The sequence below is a fragment of the Cariama cristata genome, unplaced genomic scaffold, assembly GCF_000690535.1.
Source record: "Cariama cristata isolate BGI_N322 unplaced genomic scaffold, ASM69053v1 scaffold7647, whole genome shotgun sequence".
NCBI classification, from domain to species: Eukaryota; Metazoa; Chordata; class Aves; order Cariamiformes; family Cariamidae; genus Cariama; species Cariama cristata.
In genome coordinates, this window is record NW_009626141.1 from 144,625 (window position 1) to 164,475 (window position 19,851).

General features: G+C 41.9%; 1 protein-coding gene across 1 annotated transcript in view; it reads right to left on the reverse strand.

Annotated features, from left to right (window-relative positions):
• Positions 1-19,851, reverse strand: part of PTPRT (protein tyrosine phosphatase, receptor type, T) — a 160,138-nt gene that overhangs the window by 81,786 nt on the left and 58,501 nt on the right. The window contains exons 6-7 of the mRNA XM_009703901.1: positions 15,965-16,238; positions 5,774-5,810 (exon numbers count right to left, since the gene is read on the reverse strand). Of these exons, the coding sequence (XP_009702203.1) occupies positions 5,774-5,810; positions 15,965-16,238 (311 nt within the window). The remainder of the gene's footprint in view (positions 1-5,773; positions 5,811-15,964; positions 16,239-19,851) is intronic.

The window sequence follows — 19,851 nt, forward strand, 5'->3', positions numbered from 1 at the left end:
TTTTCCTCCTCATTTTCCATTGTTTTTTTTGCAGTCTTCCCCCACCACGATTTCCCTGGTCACCTTTCAGATCCAGGTTCATTACTGAGGTCTCAAGACTGTTAAACACTCATCTCCCACAAAGTTCCCTTCTTCCCTTCTTCCAGTACTAATGCACTACAAAAAACCAGAACCGTTTCTCTCAATCTTAAAAGCATTTGAACTTCACAGTAATCACAGCTGCCCTGATGTGTAGTTGAAATAATTGTTGGGTGAGGAAGTCATAGCTAGATAAGAATAACCATGCAGCACTGGGAGAGGAACACTCCTACAACAATTTAATCCGTCTCAAAACTGAAAAAGCAATCCTCCTTTCCCCTCCCTTCCATATTAATCACACGTAACTCTGTCACACCCTAGTAACGCATTCTATGCACATCAGGTTACAGCAGAAGAAACTTCCCACGAGCTGACGGGATTTCCTCTCTCTATTTAAATTTGCTGGAGTTAAAGGATGGTATTCGTCCCAGCGTTACATATGACAAGGCAAGTTTATGACACACAGACCTCCAAGTTCGTTCTGATGGAAACTGTAAACCCTTGAGAAGTTCTGAACCTCCCCACCAGTGCTCTGTGAGTGACTTTACATGGTGCTGCTGACCCTCAATTCTGCAACCTCTCTGATTCCAGCAGAAGCTTCTATACAGAGGGCTTACAGAGTCAAGTTTTCATTTTCCTGTCATCACTTCTTCAACAGCAGGACTCAGCTGTCTAAGAACAAGCGTAATAATCAGCCCCAGAAAATACCATAGCTACTTTAATTAAAAAATGCAAGATCATCTCCATTCACGCTCAGGGAGATATTCAGCCTCTGCAAAGGGCCAGCAATGGATCCATGGGGCTCTTCAGTCATGCTCAAATGCTCCTGTGAAGACTTAAGCGGTGTTTAGTCCTCCAGATGACCCTCTGCACAGGCATATATTCACCTCGGTACAAAAGGAGGGCCTCCTTTATACTGTAGTAAGAATAACTGTACAAGTATTTTCCCATGCAAACCAAATATGAAACAAGAAGTCATGAAGCTGCTCAGACTTCTGGAAGTTTGAACAGTTTTCCTGAACTGATAATCACCTGTGCTCAAGAGGCTGGGCGGGTTTCGCGTGGTCACCTGTTGCCTACCTATTACTGCTAAGAACAAGCAAAATCGTTCCCAGGCAGCATGCACAAGAAAAAAAAAAGGGAAAAAAATAAAAATGTACCTCATAATGATTATTAAAGTTCCATTCTTTCATTTGCAAGAACTCACATTTTAAAGAAAGAAGAAATAAGTATCAAGAGATAAGGAACCATTAATGAGCCCTCTGCCTTGGTTTCAATTACGCTGTGAAATTAATTTAATGTACTTTAAGAATACAAGAGGTAATCGCGTTCTCTTGGTAAGAGGTTGCAATTTTCTCTAATAAAGCGTCAACATAAATATGTTGCTTTAAGACAGGGAGAACAAGTCAGTCAATTCAGAAAGAATGGGACATATTAAAATAAATGCTATCAAGGAAACCAAATGGCAAAACTAATAAACAAACTGGCTGAACGAAAATTGTATGGCAGAGAGCTGGTAAATCAGGGTTTAATTAGAAACTTTTTTTAAAGTGTTTTATGCTAATGACATGCATCCAAGTGACTAATGCTGTGAAAGACGACATTACTCCAGTAATTTAAAAAAGAGGAGTAGCCCATGTGAGGAGAGATGTTTATGGCTGGAAGTGGTAAGAAATCTGAGACCAATGAATCTGAAAATAAATGCATACATAGATACAAAAGGTTAACGATGCTTGTGGATTTAAAACATGCCAGCAAAAATGGGAAACGGCTACACAGACTGGACAAACGCAGAGAGCTTTCTGATGGATTTCAAATGTCATCACAGCAAAGGCTGATGATGAGTCCCTGCCACCGGCCCTTCCCACCAGCATCAGCCAACTCTTATACCGAGCACTGGAAGGAAGGAAATGAGCTCAACAGATGCTTACCCAGTTGGGTATCCACTACCTCTGCTTTGGAGGATGCCCTACTGTGTCATGACCTAGCGCTCTGAAATGCCGAATCCCCCCTGCCCCCACCGACACTGAATAAGCCAATATACAAAGATTTGAGAGATCTTTCTTGCGACCACAAGAATCAAGTTCACCTAAATGGGAGCAGCACGCAGAAAACCAGGTAGAAGAGAGCACCACTGGGAGAGATGGGAAGCAGCTCCTGCGTGGAGATGAACTGAACTGAAAACGGGTCGATCTGAACAGTCTATTTCTTGCTAATGGGTGAGGAAATAAGACTGAGAAATCTCCAAAACTCTCTTTAATGGAGTGAAACACTTCTTAAATAGTTGTCTATTTTCATTTTTTTGCTTTTGAGGCAATGGGACATACAAAGCAAACTGCCTCCCAGCCTGCTGAAGTAGCAGCAGTGGAACAGCCTCATGCGTCTCTCAAGTAATTAAAGCTACTCAGCTTCTGAACAGGTGCCTTGCAGCAACACCCAAGATGTGTTATAATCCTCCAGTAACACACTGCCTAACACATTTTATTGCCTAATTACTCCCACACTCACATTTAGTGCCCTTGTTAATCCCATACTTCAAAAGAATACTTGCCTTCCTTAAACATGTCTTGATCCTAATCTTCCTGTCATTGGTGTAAATCAGAACTCATTTCACTAACATTAATGGAGTTACTGCAGTGTCAAATGTCTAGGAACAGAAAAATTAGGCCTATATCCCAAAATGAGCATTTAGTCTGGCACCAGTAGTACGTATTTATTTTCTTGTGTCAAAACAAAATATGCTTTTTCACTGGTACCAACTCAAAGCAGAGCTTTTAAGCTGTCCGACTCCAAAAAAGTGTTGTTTTTTTTTTTCCTGACTTACCAAAGACACCGCAGTGGTATCTTTGCTAGCAGTTGTGATGTTTTTGTTCAAGGTAGACTACAGGTTCGCTCATTCTGTCCTCAGAAAGACAACGATGCAACTAAGGGCGAACACAGGGCAATGCCATTAAAGGTAATCAATATAATGAGCAGAGAGAAGACAGCACAGACACAGTAGGTCATCTAGAACATTGCAGCTATCAGCCTTTGATCAGGTCACAATGTAATTACGGTTTCGTGAGTGTCTCTGTCCATTGCCACAAGGCAGAGAGAGGGGAGATATGACATCCCTCTTCAGGGGCTGGGATGCGGAGTGTCTGAGTCCTTCTATTCACGTGGAGTTAACGCACGGTGGGAATTCAGCCTCCTGACATATGGAAATGTGAAACTATGGGAAAGCTTCAAACCACAGAACCACATTGTTCAGCTATCGCTCAGCTGCTCATACATCACAGGTGCCAGCAATGGAAGATACTGCTACGTTATCAAGACTACAAATTCGCTTGTGAGCTGCAGGCAATACTGTACCTTTGAAGAGCTAAAACTGCATAAAATTAGCCACAGCTGTGCATATTCCAGTGTCCTTGCTAATGGTCAGGCACTGAGAAATACAATATTGTAATTCACTGAGTGAGGATGAGAAAAAAAAGGATAAAATACTTTCCACAGATATTTCGACACTCCACATACAGAAATAAGATATCTGCCTATAAATCAGAAGCGATATCTATTGAGACAGTGAGAATAAACACTAGAACCACCATCATTTCTTGTCCTTTTCTATTCATGTCAATAAAGAAAATTCCTAAAGAATAAGATCACTAAAAAGCAGTGGCTCAAGGCATCCTCAGGCTCTACCCATCTCTTTTATATCTCTTATCAAATGAATACTAGTAAGAGATTCTTTTAAAAAAGAGATGACATTCAGAAACAACAGGATAAGGGTAGCTTATTGACTCTTCCTGGTGAACTAAGAGGTTAATGAAAATTAAATCAGTTTGCAGAAGTCAACTCAAGGTCAAAAACTTAGGTGACACTTTTCTGAAGTACCCAAATCAGACAGTGCAAATCAAAAGGTCATGCAAGAATGGGACCTTTCAAGCTACACAGGTTTTTGTTTGGTTTTTTTTTAATAGTTAAAGAGCAAATATCTTTCCTGCTAGCATGACAACATTCTTCCACTAACTCCAGAAAAAAGAATGACTGAAACGGAAGAAACTACAAGTTTCCAAATATGAATTAATCCAGTTTCTCCAATCTCATGAAGAGACCTCTAGTCGTGCTCTGGGAAAACCCTGGGGAGACTCATTTCACCCAGTCTCATCTTACCCAGTCCTGCTCTTTCTCTTTCTACCACCAGAAAGCCAAAATAAGGTATTCAAAATGGTCACGTCACTACCAGCTGGAAAAATTGAGGGGGAAGGAAGGGAGACCGAGACACACAGAATGTTTGTAACCCAGAGAAATGAATTAAATAAAGACTTTAGGAGGAACTTTTAGAAAGGAAAGCAACAAGAGGATATGGGGAGCACCAGAGCCACAGATGAAAAGGAAAAAGAGGAGAAATGGCTCATCCTCCTTGGCTTTCAGTGGTGACACAACTGCTTACAGCCCCACCAGTTTGTGTTATCAGGTCTCAGCAGTGAAAACAGCTGCACAACTCAGAACTTTGTGCAGCACCTGCCATCCCAGTGCATGGCTTTCTGTACCAGACTGGGGGATGTCTCCATATGAAGATGGAAAAAGTCCTCTTCTGCTACCCAACAACTGTTATAGCTGGGGCTTCTTTGAGCCCTCCCAGCTCCTCTGTAAGTGTAGATGCAGAAGTGACCTGGAGAAAGTACCTGGAAGTAATTAACTTCCGTTACTGCTACAAGACAGAAAGGAGTGAAAAGAACAGAAAAATGGGATGGTGCCTTAAAAGAAAAAAAAAAAAAAAAAAGCCATGGGTTCTTCCCAATTTTGTTTAACTCTTGAAAGACTCCACAGGCAGCAATGCAGTTATTTCATGTTACAGCAAAGCAGCAAGAGCACAAGGCGGCAAGCCTAAGGTTTGGAAATGGAGCAGTACCTGTAGCACGGCCCATGGCAATCACCCTGTCATTTCTTTACAGCTCATTTTGAAACTATGACATGTGTTGAGGATGTCTTTTTACAGCTACCCCTCTGTGTTACAAATAAATTGGTTTCTGACACCTTTGATGGCAAAGTAGCCCCTGGGGTGATTTAGAAGTCCTTAGAAGAGTTGTTAAAACAACTCTAAACTCCAAGAAGGAACCCAGACATAGTCATCACTGGTCCCTCAAGAGCTACACCTTGTGAAGCAACCTGGGGATCGGAGCACTGCATCTTAACAATATTTGTCTCGGGTTTGCTCAGTTTGGTCTATTTTGAACTAACTGCAATGAAAATAAGCAACGTACTCTACTAGTTTGTTGAATTATACCATGAAAAGGGTGTGACATAAGAATTGTGCCCCACTGCCTTCAAGGTTAGGCTTACTCAAGATCTCCTCTTACTTATCTACTTTATACAGTTGCAGAGAGAATGAATTTAATAGGGAGTTAATGTCGCTTTTTCAGTGGTGTTCTGCCAATCGCAAGAACAGTCCTCAAGATAGGAAAGCTGTTCATAGAATAAGGGAAAGGAGGAGCCACAGAGACAGAGAAAGATACCTTGTCTTAAAAAAATAAGAGTCCACGCATAGTGGAGCAGTTCTGGAAATTGTTGTTCTGCCTTTGTAATCTTGCTTTAAAAAAAAAGAAAAGAAAAATGTTTGTTCTTCGAATAGTAACTGTAATCAAGTTGTGTCACCACTGCAGCTTTTACATTACTGGCATTGTGCTTCACAGGAAAAAAGAGATCCACATACCTTTTGTTGCCAGCCGGACACAGTTGATTTTTGTTTCCTGAAAAATAAAAAATAAAAAAAAAAAGGAAAGAAAAAAGGAAAACATCAAGGTGTGTAATTTGCCCATCTACAATAAACATATATTCCTTTACAAATGTACTAAAACAAATAAGCATTTTTCTTACACTTCATCTCTGAAAATACCACCAACAGTTTTAGTTGCATGAAACACACTATACTAATGGACTTGCCTACAGCTTCTTCTCTAACTGTTGAGAAGTTGAGTGACAACATGTTTTTCCACACTCGATGTGCCAGTGATGGGTCCCACATAACTGCTTCATTAACTAATAGAATTTACCAGTTAAATGACCTGATCTGTAATCAGCAGACAAGCCTTGGGTCAAAAGTACATGCAACTATACATCTCATTTTCATGCACCATTACTGTAAATTTTGCAAATTGGATATTTATTTAAACACATGGCAAACACACACCGAAGCAGTCATTTGAATATTTCAGTTCTCTTGATATGTATGTGAAGCAGAACAGCACGCTGTATGGCCAGCTCTGCCAAATGAGTTATTCAAACACAACCCACACCACTGCAGTTTTTCATTGGATAAAACCCAACACTTTTGTTCAATCCACCTCAGAGCCTGCAGATCTGCATAAACAGGAGTTTGGATGGGAACAGTAATGTTGTATTAAGGCTTAACTAACAGCTCAAAACTCAGCAGCCTTCTCAGGCCACCTCTGCTGAAAACACATCCTTTCTGGTATCCCCAGCTCCTCACTCTGCAGCCCTCATTGGCATGGGTTGCTTCTGTCCGACACACAATTGCCAGTCAAATCTTAGCATGTTGCTTTGGTTAAACAGCTGACTTTGTCAGGCAGTAATCTTGCTGCAGGGTTTTTGTAGCACTTTATGTCTTTACACGCTCTTGCACACATCTCAGGTGTAATGAATACTGCATAAATTACTGTGTGTAACAATGCTATGTTAATATGGATGCTGTCTGTGCTCTGGAAACAACAGCCTAGCAAATGCACTGCTGAGCACCTCATTCCATCCTCAAGCAATAAGATGAACACTGGGAAAGTCTGAATTTGCTCCTGGAGAAAATCTGTTCCATCTGTGACAGACCCTCCTTGGCCTGAGCAGAAGCACACAGTCCTATCATGCCTTTCTCCTCACTCTTACGTTGCATGTAGGTAGGCAACAATTGCAGGATCCACACTGGGAAACACAAGAGCGATTCCCTCTGATCCCTTTCTATTCACGCCTCAAGATAGCAGGCAGCCTCACTATCTGGATATAAGCAACTCTGTATGTAGTCTAGAAACGACGAGATATTCAAAAGGACAAACTGTCCCTTTGATCTTGCCTTCAAATTCTCCTAACGAACTCCTGGACGACCAAGGACAAACCATGTCTATTAAGGACATCCTTTCCCAGTCACATGGCCCCTGGAGTGGGGCTGAAGCACCATTTATCCCAGTAAACCAGAGGCATCTCTCTTTGGTGCAACGACCTCTCTCTCCCTCAAAAATCAAGTCCCCTACACAATCTGTACAACCGTCAGCACTGCAAAGTCAACATCGCTGTACAACAGAGCTCCCCATTCATCTCTGCCTTGTGTATAATCAGTTCAAATTGCCAGCTATTCTGGAAATCCAAAATCTTTATTGCTAGTGATGATATATGAAGCAGGAAAAACACAGCTTTATTTTCAGAGCACAGTCTCAGCACATAATGCTGGGAATTACAAGACAGACAGATCCTGATGTAGTTTACCATCTATGACAAGGTGACCTGGAAAACTGGCGATGAAAAATAAAATAAAAACCATCAAGAGAGCATTTTTGCAGTTTAAAAGGTAGATGGACACTTGCTCACATTTTGTTGAGGAAAATTTTCTTGTGTATTTGTTGCTTTCTGCTAGCTTCAAAGTGTAACAAAAAGCTGGAGAAATTAGTCAATACTGAGAAAGGAAGAGGTGAGAAAACAAAACCCAAAATCTTGTTAATGATGCGGTAACTGATCTCATTTGAGCATGTGCGTATTCCTGCACATTACGGTCCCATGGGGTAATTTGAGAAGACAGGATGCAGTGTGCTCTGTTTGCATCTACATCTACTAATTGCTGCATTTAGCACAGACAATCATAGTTATTAGAAGACAGTGATCTGGCACGGCCAAAAGAAAGGGCAATCAATCACTAGAGGAACAAGACAGCTGGACTTAGAACTTTGTTTCAAATTGCATTTTCTGAGAAGGAAAACACAAAAGAAACCTCCACAGACACCAGGCATCCAGCTACTAGGGATGCTAACATTTAAAGACTAGTCCATGTTCCTGATTAGGGGCGATTATTCCACTGATTTCCACTGATCATCTCATTCATCAACCCACCGCTCATCTCTTTGGTGCCTCATAAAAAGAAGACCTCTTTAAATTTACTCTGTTTTTCTTTGATCGGTGCTGAAAATTATGAGTTTGCATGAACTTTTCTACCAAGAAACAGAATAAATACATCTTCCCCCCCCCAAACAGTAAAATAATTTTCCCACAATCACATCTGTTTTCTAAAAAATACTACTTTTGATTCAGACAAGGTGCTTTCCTGTACACAGCAAAGTAAGACACTTCTCTTTAGCCAATAGTAAAGCAGGAATAAACAACGTATGTAATTCTCAATTATCCATCTAGACGGCTTAAAGAAATTACAAGAAAAATAATGAAATAACAGAAAACCAAAAATAATTTCCCAAAATTTCAGTCTCCATGTTGTTTCCGAATGTTCTTTCAAATGCTGTGATACCCAATTCCCATTTTACGGTATCACAGAAGTTTTACAAGGCCTTATATGTCTACAACAATCTTAATGATGACCCAAGATCCTACATATTCAGCATAAAATGTGGTTTGTATTATGGCTGAAATCATAGGCACAACTTAATCCCAGCAGCACTACTACTTCAGCCCTACATCACTGCCAGGTTAAGGCAGACATTTTACGTCCAAACAGTAACAGAACAATGTAGGCATATTTTAATCAAGATCCTAGAATCGGAAAACACTGCGTGAATATATTCTACAGCTCTTAATCCAATCTTCATTTTCCAGCATGCTTCGTTATCCAGAAAGTTCACTGCACATTAAGCCCATCTGCATGTTTACTAGAACATATTTACCTAAGTCTGTTTTCTGGAACTTACTTCCATACGAATAAAACATGATTACGGTGTACCCTCAACTCAAGGCTGAACCCTGGCTAAATTTTTAAGTCCATACACCACGGACACGGACCATACGAGGAGTGGGTTTCAGACTGGTGCTGGCAGACTGCTCCTGGAGGGCAGACCCAGACCTACACTTGGCGTGAGCTGGAGACCCTCTGAAGAGAACACAGATCATGCTGAGGAGCTGGGTAAGCCCTCTCTCCCAGCACAGCTCAAACACACAGACCTGAAACTACACAACATGAGCCTATTTTAGCATCCCTCCGAATTTCAGTCTTTTTTTTTTTCTCAAAAAACATTCTTTTAATATCGTTTGTTTCTTTCTTTTTCAAAACAAGGGGGCTGATGCTGTCTACCAATTACTTAGGTTCCTAAACGCACGTTTCACTGAAGTACGCTGGCTGATAACAAGACAAATTCTGCCTCTGTCTCTGTGTTTGGATGGGAACTATTTTCTGCAGAAAAGGGCTATGAGGGCAGCAGGACATATGTTTATGTGACAGCTGTGTCTTCACAACCTAAAAGGGCAAATGATTTTTTTTTTCTTTGCTTTTAAAACGACAGCTTGCTGTTTACAGACTACGAACAACAATAGAAGAAGCTGAGCTTTTTCATCCATCTGTTTTCACACCCACAATTTTTTCTTTCCTCTACTATTATCACGACTTTGCATTAGTTAAACAACGCTCGCCTTGTCTGAAGAACCACCTGCCAGCACCAGCAAGACCTGCTGTCCCCAGACGTACCGTTTGGGGCTGCCCTGCAACAGGCACAGTTTCATCACACAGCTCAATGCAGGGACCAGCAATTTTCATTTTTGCTGGTGCACAGACAAGGCACATAATTACCAATCTCCCACTTGGCCTCAGTTTCAACTTTAGTTCCCCGGGTCCCAGAGCTAAACATTGAGCATGCTTGTTGGCAAACCTGCTTCAACAGGATAGAAACCATGGTTCTGTCCACTGAACATCTTCAGGAATTATTGTTTTGATCCTTAACAAACTTTGCTCAAGTTCAGGGGAGCTCTAGATCGTGTGTTTCTTTTTCATCCTACTGAAGCCAACCATTTGCTGTCTTTAAAACTAATCATGTGCACATGTCTGTGCAGGGTCAATGGACTCCCCCATAATTTCTATTGTCACCATAAGGAAACTGCTAGTTCTTCAAGAGACTAAGCAAAACCTAGTATTGCCTTTTCAATTATCAGCTATTTTTAGTACTTGTGTCATTTGGAGAAGGGAGGTTTAACAAAGTGGTTAGGGTTTTTATTATTTACAGTATAAAGTTAATTCAATGATATATAGTTAATCATTGAATACCCACACCTCCCAAGCTCTCCAACGTGAGGTAGACTGGAGGACAACTCTATTTACGATCCAGAAAACACTCAGGTCCACATACTCTGGCCAACCAGATATGGAAACAGGGGCTTACAAAGACTGAAACGCTTCCACAGCTGCTTTATGTCTGCCCTAGTAGCTCCAGCATGAGATTAAGGAGGAGTAAAAATAAATGAACAAAACTGTGCACCCAAAATCCTACTGAACACAGAGCTCCTCAAAGCTGTTTAACAGTTCACAGAAGCAATGCAGGCAGCCTTGGTGTCACTTCATTTTTCAGAACACGGCTCATGCTGAAATAAAGTACCTCACTTTTTTTTTGTGGGCCATGTCCACAGGGATGAATGTCACCTCTCTGCTGGCAGTTCTATCCATACCTCCAAAATGCCCCAGAAGAAGAATGTTGTCTGCCGTGAGTAGACCTGTCAGCATCTAGAAATCTAGCCTGAAGTCCCCTGATAATAATGAACTGCCCGACTGTGCATGTAGTACAAGTCATTAGAGAGGGAAAAAAAATCAATAAGAATCTCTGTAGAGTCTATCATTCCCTCAAAAATAATATTCTCATTGATTCCTGTGGTGCTACTTTTCACAAATCTGGCCTGAAAACATCACTCTACCTGTTGGACCACCAGACTGGAGGAGCAGCTGGCAGCATCCCCCACCTCATCTCCAGCTGTGTTACAAAGGCTCCTGCCTCATCTCCCATTTACAGCAAAAATGGCCAAGAGTTACTGATTGCAACTGTGCCATTACAGATTTCATTTTAACTCAATGAAGTAAAACGCAACTCCAGGAAGGATTTTTAGGAAGCTCTGGTTTCTGAGCTGTTCAAAAATTCAGGCAGGCTTCACACAGCAGCCAAAGAATTCTCCCCATTTGAGCATGTTACTGGATCACTAACCGGAGACTGTCACCTACAATAACCTGGATAAAGAACCTGGGATCAAGAAAACCTGCAACATTTAACTGTGATTATTAAGTCAGCATAAGGGTAGGAGAGGATAAAGAGTAACATAGTGTTGCTACCCTGGCCTCACCTTTCAGAGGGATAAAGACTGAAAGAGCTGGTGTTTTAAAGGGGTGAGCTCAGGGAGGTCTTTCAGCCAAGGAAAACCTCATGCTCGATCAGGCAGCCATCTGAAGCAGGTGGCACCAGGACAACCAGCAAACATCAGTTAACTACCTGGATGGCTGCGACAGCATATGTGGAGATCCTGCCAGAGGAGAGTGAAGCCAGTTGTCCGTTATTCTTCCCACGTCACTTCTTGTGCTAACTCTGTCTAACAATTAAACAGTAACTAATGATGTTTCTCACCCTCACAATTACCAAGCCCGGAGCTTCTGTTTCCTTTTTCTCTTTTTTTCCCCCTCTTACTTCAAACTCTGACACCTTTCAGCTCAGCATCTGGCTTTCAACAGTCCCTAGGAGAGAAATTCACACAATTTGGAAGCGTTTTGTATAAGAAAGCTGAAAACCATTCTGTTTCACACATGTTCTATTTAGACCCCTGCCTGGAAGCAGCACCACGTTGACCAAACTTCATGGAAGTGTCCACAGAAAAGAATTCAGCCAGTAGTAGCTATCTCATTCAAACTCTCAAACAACAAGTACAACATTACACAAGAGAAGGCAGAAAAGCTCGTGATCTGATTTTGCAGCAATTTGCAACACTTGTCTTGCATCCAGCTGTTAATTATGTTCCTTTCACTGTAACAATCACAGCTAATGGCTGCAGAGCAGACGAGAACACCAAATGAGCACAACCCTCTCCGTACAGAGGAGCTGAAACAATGCAGAACTCCTGTAACACTTCTACCTCATCCTAATCAAGCTTTTTGACCAAACGAGAATCTTTCTTCAAACTAAGCTCTCCCCAGAGTCCTCCATTTCCAAAGGAAGATGTTCTGGTTCACTGCACGAAGGTTTCTCATTGCAGGTTCCAGGTGTGGAAAGAAGTTTCATCATTCCACAACTGTCAGTGATTAATGAAACTATAGAATATTCTAATTAAAAAATGAGTGGCAATCTTCTGTTAAGTTTTTCATGTGCAAGAGAACATAAGGCTATATTTTAAGTGTGTTAAATTGTCACTGTTTCAGATTTTTTGCAGATGTGCATTATCAAAAATTATCAAAACTCCCAGGGATGGGGCATCCACAGCTTCTCTGGGCATCCTGTGCCACTGTCTCACCACCCTCTTCATAAAAAATTTCTTCCTTCTGTCTACTCTATGTCTACTTTCTTCCAGTTTAAAACCATTACCCCTTGTCCTACTGCAACAGTCCCTGCTAAAAAGTCCCTCCCCAGCTTTCTGGTGGGCCCTTTTTAGGTCCTGGAAGGCTGCTCTAAGGTCTCCTCAGAGCCTTCTCTTCTCCAGGCTGAACAATCCCAACTCTCTCAGCCTGTCCTCACAGCAGAGGTGCTGCAGCCCTCGGATCATCTTCATGGCCTCCTCCGGACTCGTTCCACCAGGTTCATTCCTTGTGCTGAGGACCCCAGAGCTGAAGGCAGTAATGCAGGGGGGTCTCACCGGAGCAGAGCTGAGAGGCAGAATCCCCTCCCTCAACATGCTGGCCATGCCGCTTTGGATGCAGCCCAGGACACAGTTGGCTTTTGGGACTGCCAGTGCGCATGGCTGGGTCACACTGAGCTTCTCATCGACCAGCACCTCCAAGTCCTTCTCCTCAGGGCTGCTCTCAATCCATTCCCTGCCCAGCCTGTATTTGTGTTTGAGATTGCCCCAACCCAGCTGCAGGACCTTGCACTTGGCCATGTTGAACTTCATGAGGTTCACTCATGCCCACCTCTCAGTCCTGTCAAGGTCCCTCTGGGTGGCATCCCTTCCCGGTGTCGACCACACAGCACAGCTTTGTGTGCGGTGGCAAACTTGCCGAGGGTGCACTCCATCCCACTGCCCATGTCACTGACAAAGATGTTAAACAGCGCCGGTCCCAATCCCGACCCCTGAAGAACGCCCCTCGTCACCGCTGACTGTAACTCTCTGAGTGCGACCACCCAGCCGATTCCTTACCCACCGAGTGGTCCATCCATCATATCTACGTCTCTCCAATTTACAGACAAGGATGTCATGCAGGACAGGGTCAAATGCTTTGCACAAGTCCAGGTAGATGATATCAGTTGCTCCTCTCTTACCCACCAATGCTGTAATCCCATTGCAGAAGGCCACCAAACTTGTCAGGCACAATTTGCCCTTACTGAAGCCATCCTGGCTGTCACCCATCACCTCCTTATTTTCCATGTGTCTTAGCATAGTTTCCAGGAGCATCTGCTCCATAATCTTGCCGGGCACAGAGGTGAGACTGACTGGCCTGTAGTTTCCTGGGTCTTCCTTTTTTTCCTTTTTTAAAAATGGGTTTATGTTTCCCCTTTTCCAGATAGCTGGAACTTAACTGGACTGCCACAGCTTCTCAAATATGATGGATACTGGCTCAGCCACTGCATCTGCTAGTTCCCTCAGGATCTGTTGATGCATCCAGTTGCAGCCATAATTATTAGCAGGCTTTATAAAGACTGGTCAAAGCTGCTCAGGTTATAGACACAAGTGAAATTCCAGAACTCTTAAATACAAATTATACCTGTAAACAATTCTGGGAATGAAACAAAACTTATTATTACAGCTGCAAAAGATTGTATGCAAATCAAACCCTAATATTTGAAATATGGGGATTAAGGAGTTTATCAAGAAACAAAAAGTGTAACAGATACTCCTCTGAAGATCCATATTCCACTCTTGGACATTTCCTCTGTGTTTTTTCCCATAGCACTGCACTTTGAGGATATAAAAGCATATACTGTACCAATATAAATTATTACCGTAAGAGTCAACTGCTTGCTGAAGTAGGAATTTGCTTTGTTTGGCAAGATACTTCTCATGCTGTTATAAACTGTGTCTTGTTGCATACAGGCTCTTTTGATTAATTATGTTTAATTATGCTTTACAGTCTTGTGTTCCTATTAGAATAGCCCAGGCAAGTCAACCTTTTTGGAGTCCTTATCAACGTGTATGTAGAGAGTGTGACGCAACCTGCCAGCTACAGAGATCCAGAAAAAGCAAGAACCACACATTAGTGTTGCCTTAATCCCGAATGCCAAGGGAAGCCTACATTTCCATTCATATAACCCATTTATGGCATATTATATTGTACTTAAGCAAATAAAAGTTTTTTCTTCCCTGGGGATCCATTCACTAGCAATTAACTATCACACAAGGGGGAACTAACTAGACACAGAGAGACATATACATACATTTCACAATTTCCTTTATAAAGGCAAATCCAAAATTGAATTAATTGAGTAGCGCTGGAAGGAAACTATATCAACTAGAAAGGAAACCAAGGTGAAAAACAGCACAGTATTGAAGAGATTTGTGCTTGTCAGCCACACAGCAGAAACTCTGCAGGAGAATGGTGATAAATGAAGGTAGTAAAACACCAAGATATGTTGTGAGCATTCACTGGCATTGCTAGCCTGTTAAACAATGTACAGTCCTCTGTGACGTGCGGCTGCCTTTTGGGTATAAAAGACACTACCCCAAGTGGAGATCAAAGCCTACACCATTCACTTTTGATTGATTTTTCTAATTTTGCTCTTTCAGAGGTGATGTCTTAGAGAATTTATCTATGTTAAAGTTAGACTCATGAAAGCACTGGCAAATGTGCTAATAACAGACTCGGCTACCCAACTTCTTAATGCTGTGTTAACGCTCTAAGACTCTTCATAAGGCTGGAGTGTCAAATTGTATCATGTTATGTGATAATGAAAAACAATTAGAGGAGTCAAAGGGGAGGCAGGTGAATGACTGCTTAGACAGGATCTACCCTGTACACAATTAGCTGAACTGACCTGAAACAGGAAAGTTAAAAGAGTTAAAGTATCCTAGACTAGAACACAAGAGGGAAAAGAGGCCTTCCCTTTTCCTATGACGGGATCTGTTGGGGCATTACATGTACATCATTTGACCCTGAGAATAGGGCAGACTATGTTTCCTGTGCAGTCTCCATTTTAAACTTAATGTCACAGAGTAAGTATAAGAAAAAACTTAGCCCAGGGTATTCAAAAGGAGTAAGAAAGATATGCACAGAGTCTCCCCTGCAGTGCAACTTACTCAAGCCAAAACTCCAAACCATAAGTGCTACATTATGATGTGATCAAATGCAGGCTACAATGTAATCCAACTTCATAGCGTTTGGGTAGTTCTCATAATGTCTCCTCCAAAATCACAAACACCATGAACTGGAGATTATCAGAATAGTGCAGTTATGTCTTTTAAAAGCACAATAGCCCCTACTATGACATTCATGCACATGCAAGGGGAAAAAAAAATAATCCACATTCTAAGCAATTAATTTTGTAAATCACAGGCCAACATGTGCCTTTACAGAGTCTGGTTCCCCAACAGGTTTCTCATTGGATCTAGGCATCAGCAAGAGACTTGAGTGAAGGACAAGTAATGGCATCTTTAATTTTCACCAAATTTCTGTAAGAGGGCAATACTAAGGAGGAGTGAAAGTGGCATCCAATGGAGGAGGAAGAAGAAAGATGAGGAGGATAGACAGAGGTGGTCATATGTACAGATCCAGTTCAATTTTCTCTGCACTTACTCCATTTGCCTTGCTAAGGGCCTGGAAGTATATGCTGTAGCTTTTCAGGGGAGAAAGTGGAGCATTCCAGTAGCCATTGTAGGTTTTGTTGTCGCCCACTGTGAATGGCTGTGTGACAGGCAGGTTGATGGGTTTCAGCTCGGCTGCAAAGTAGTGTGGCGAGTCAAGACTGGAAGCATTCTTGTAGCTCACTGGGACAGAGAAGCATTCAGTGATGTCTGCAGCTCTCCGTGCCTTCTGCAGCTTCTCCTCCTTGACAACGAGTTGATAGACACTAGGAGGGAGAGAAGAAGGTAAGATTAGAGCCCCAAGAGCCTTAAAATAACAAGAACGTTTCCAATAATAAAAGGAAAAGAGTAAAGCAAAGTAAGAAATACACAGCAAGGGCATCACAGCAAACACAGCTCCTCACACACCAGTAACAGTGGCAGTGGCCACTGCAAGTTAGTACGTGGGCAAGATGCTGATCACTTGCTCTGTTGATTTAGTTGAGATAATCAAGATACACCTTGATGAAAATCAGAATAGATTTCAATCATGTCACTCTTCGGGAAGAAGAGTAACAAATAAAATATCCAGTCTATAATGAATTTCTAATGTCCCAAACATCAGAAAGCAGTTGCTTTCTTCTTCAGCCACCACGCTGAAACAGGGACTGTTGCTTGGGATAAACAGTGATTGCAGTAGAGGAGAGCATTAGCAGGCGGCAACGGTTTCAGATCCCTTTTGAAACAGTTTCAGGGTGCAAGAACCAGTTTAGATCAAAAAGATTCTCATGTCTTCTAAGAACATAGCTTTTTTTGGCCCTCCCTCACATCTCTTTTTGGGATATATCCTGGGATGTAGACTTCTCTAACATTAATTCCTGATGGCAAGTCTCCTAATTTCCATCACTAAAAGGCTGGCTTATATACTGAGCAGGTGGCTTTATAGCTCTCCCAATTCACTTTTGTTTCAGGAAAAAAACAACAACTCTTCATATTCTTTCCAACTCTATGAAATGTTAATCCTTTTCGACTCCTGCTAAGCTTTTGGCCTCTATGATACATAATAGCAATCTTGTTATTTTTAGCTTACTATTTCAGCCTTAAAGAGGCTGCAAGGCATTCAAATTGCACTTTGCTTCACCCCCCTCAGGCAGTTAACAAAGCCCTTAAGTTCAACGCTGCTACAGCCGAGGCAGGTTTACTGTCTGCTTACCACCACTCATCCATTTGACAAAGAAAGATACCGCCGCAGTGATTTTACTTTTTGTCAGGACGTTCACGTGTGCTGCCCTCACCTGTCTGTGGGAGACTGGTCCTTTGTTTAGTTAGACAGGGGAGATCGATTAAAAGACTGGAAACAGCCCGCAGTGTATCATTCTCCCGGCTTTCACAGGCTCATTGTTGCAGAAAGATCTGTCTGAAAAATTTCTAGCATAGCAATAGCTCATCAATGCTTCGGTGGGAAGCAAGCTTCTGGCACCTTCAACAAGTAAGAGTGAAACAAAACCTAGCTCATGCTTCCGAATTAACTGTTACTTCGGGCCCGCGGGTATCTGGCACACTCACTGTTAACAATGAGGCGGTCAGTGAACCACTTGGAAATCATTTGGCTCCCACTGCTAGACACAAAACCAGCTAATCTTCACAAGTATGACCAATTTATGAATTACTCAGTCCTGAAGTTGTCCTTATGCAGGCTGCTACTACCATTTGCTAATGCAGTGGGAGCACCCACCACATGTATGGACTGCAGCCTTTAAGGATGTCCCGTCAGCGTTTTGGAAAACTTTCCTCAATCCTACAGTTCATTGGAGGCTTTAATAAAACATTTTAGACCTTCTCTCATATTTATTTTATGATTTTTTTTAAAAGATAAACAGGTTTCCCACCAACACTTTAAGTACTATCATTGGGGACGTAGTGGGAGCTGTAAGCAAAAGCCTGTTAAAAACCATTTGCTTGCCATTTTGGATACTGTTTACTGACAGGCTATCTGCAGATTCTTATTCTGACCCTTCTCTCTGGCAATAATAATCTATACTACCAGGAAAGTTTGTCATTTTGTTTGTCAGCAATGTGCAAAATTGTAGCTGACATTTTTATGGGCGTTTACCACATGCCTTCTAACCAAAAATGCTTGGTTTCTATTTTATCCAACCCCAAACACTTATATTTTCAGGTTACAGAAAATGTTTACTTTATTCATATACATAAATATAGATGTATAAATATGTATTGATCTCCTTTCAGCCTATACCGAGGCCAAGGGTTCCCTCTTCCTATCTTCCTAGCCCTACAGCATCCAAAGGGTGACATTCCTTCTCTTGGTTATCCCACTTGCAAGCAACGATCCTATAACACTTGTCTGTCTTCGGAGAAGGGGAAGCTCCCAGGGACGTGAACTGCCAGAGAACTGAACTTTTTCCCTGATCATTAGAGAACTGATTTACCTTTGAAGACTTTCTCAGTTTATCCCTTGATGACTCCAAAGTACGCTCCACCAGTATAGGTGCTTTTTTTTATCATGAGCATGAGTTTTGATACATATAGAACCTAATAACAGATACTCTTTGTCTGGATTGTTTCACATTTTTGCTTTCCTACTTAGCCATTAATGTACTTCTCCCTTTCACGGGGATAACTCACTCTTTTAATGACCTGAAATTTTACTTTTAATGTTTATTCTTTTGGAATAAACTGAGGTGTCTCTGGAAGCACAATGGTATGTTCATGAGCGTTTAACTGAAATGTAATGGATGCCCCATTTGTGTCAAAGTCAAAACTCGTTAATCTCCTGCTCAAATATTGTCTCCTTTTCTATGAAACAAGTATCTGAGCTAGCACTGCTGTCATTGTTCCCTCTGTCTAAAAAACCTACTCTGGTGAAACAGGATGAGCGACTGACTGCTTTCTTGGCATTTTTTTCCTTTACGCCCCAGCTCACACCGACTGACACAGTACATTCATCTCAATGTGCTTTCCCTGCCTGACTTGGTGACCATCATCCTTCAGCCTCACTCTTTTCTCCGAGGCTCACTTATTTGGGAGTGGGCAAGTGGCCACTCTCAAAGGAAGTGGTCAAGTGGCCAGGAGCGTGGCTGATTTCAAAGATTACTCTGGACTGAAGATTACCACTCTGAGAAATTGTTTCCTTATCAAATGATTACTCTGGGCCTCGCTTGCTGATATTTTGATGACAGTATTTTGATCAGTGTAGACCCTCCAGAAGTGCAGGATTCACAGTTCACCCCTAGTTAGAACAGTCTCATTTTCTTTTTTTCTTCTCTTCTGCCCTACCTTCGTACTTCAGGTTATGCTCTTTTCCTCATGTTTTGTTTTTACCTCGGAGCAGAATTCTCCTGACTGCCTTTAGGGCATTTTCAGAGATCAAATTCTCCGCATTAACCAGTGAAGTGCTGCAAGGCACGTCAAGTGCTTCCACACCCGCTACCATCAGCATTAAGATGGTCTCATAACCGTTTGCCTTTTCCTTGGAGTAAAAAGCCAATGATCCTATGTCCAACTGAAATTCCTGTGGGAATTCTGAGTAGCAAGCATGCAATTACCCACCCCAAAGTTTGGCCAAACTATCTGCATTACTACAATTTTCATAAGAGTAAAAGCAATTCAACTTTGCTCAGAAGATGATAACTTTTTGTGATACATTATGATTCCTAAGATTGCAGCCAGCTACTAACTCAAAACAAACTCAGCGAGTAGGACCTGCCCTTTTGGCTTGCAAATGCACTTCAGCTGCAATCACATCTCTGTTTCGGTGCTTAGCAGGGTCAATCATTCGCAACTTTTTACAACTGACAATTTTGTAATACACAGCAGTGCGATTACAACCAAGGGAAACGAGGAGTAGTTTTCCAAAAAGAATTGCTAGAGGGAAGGGGG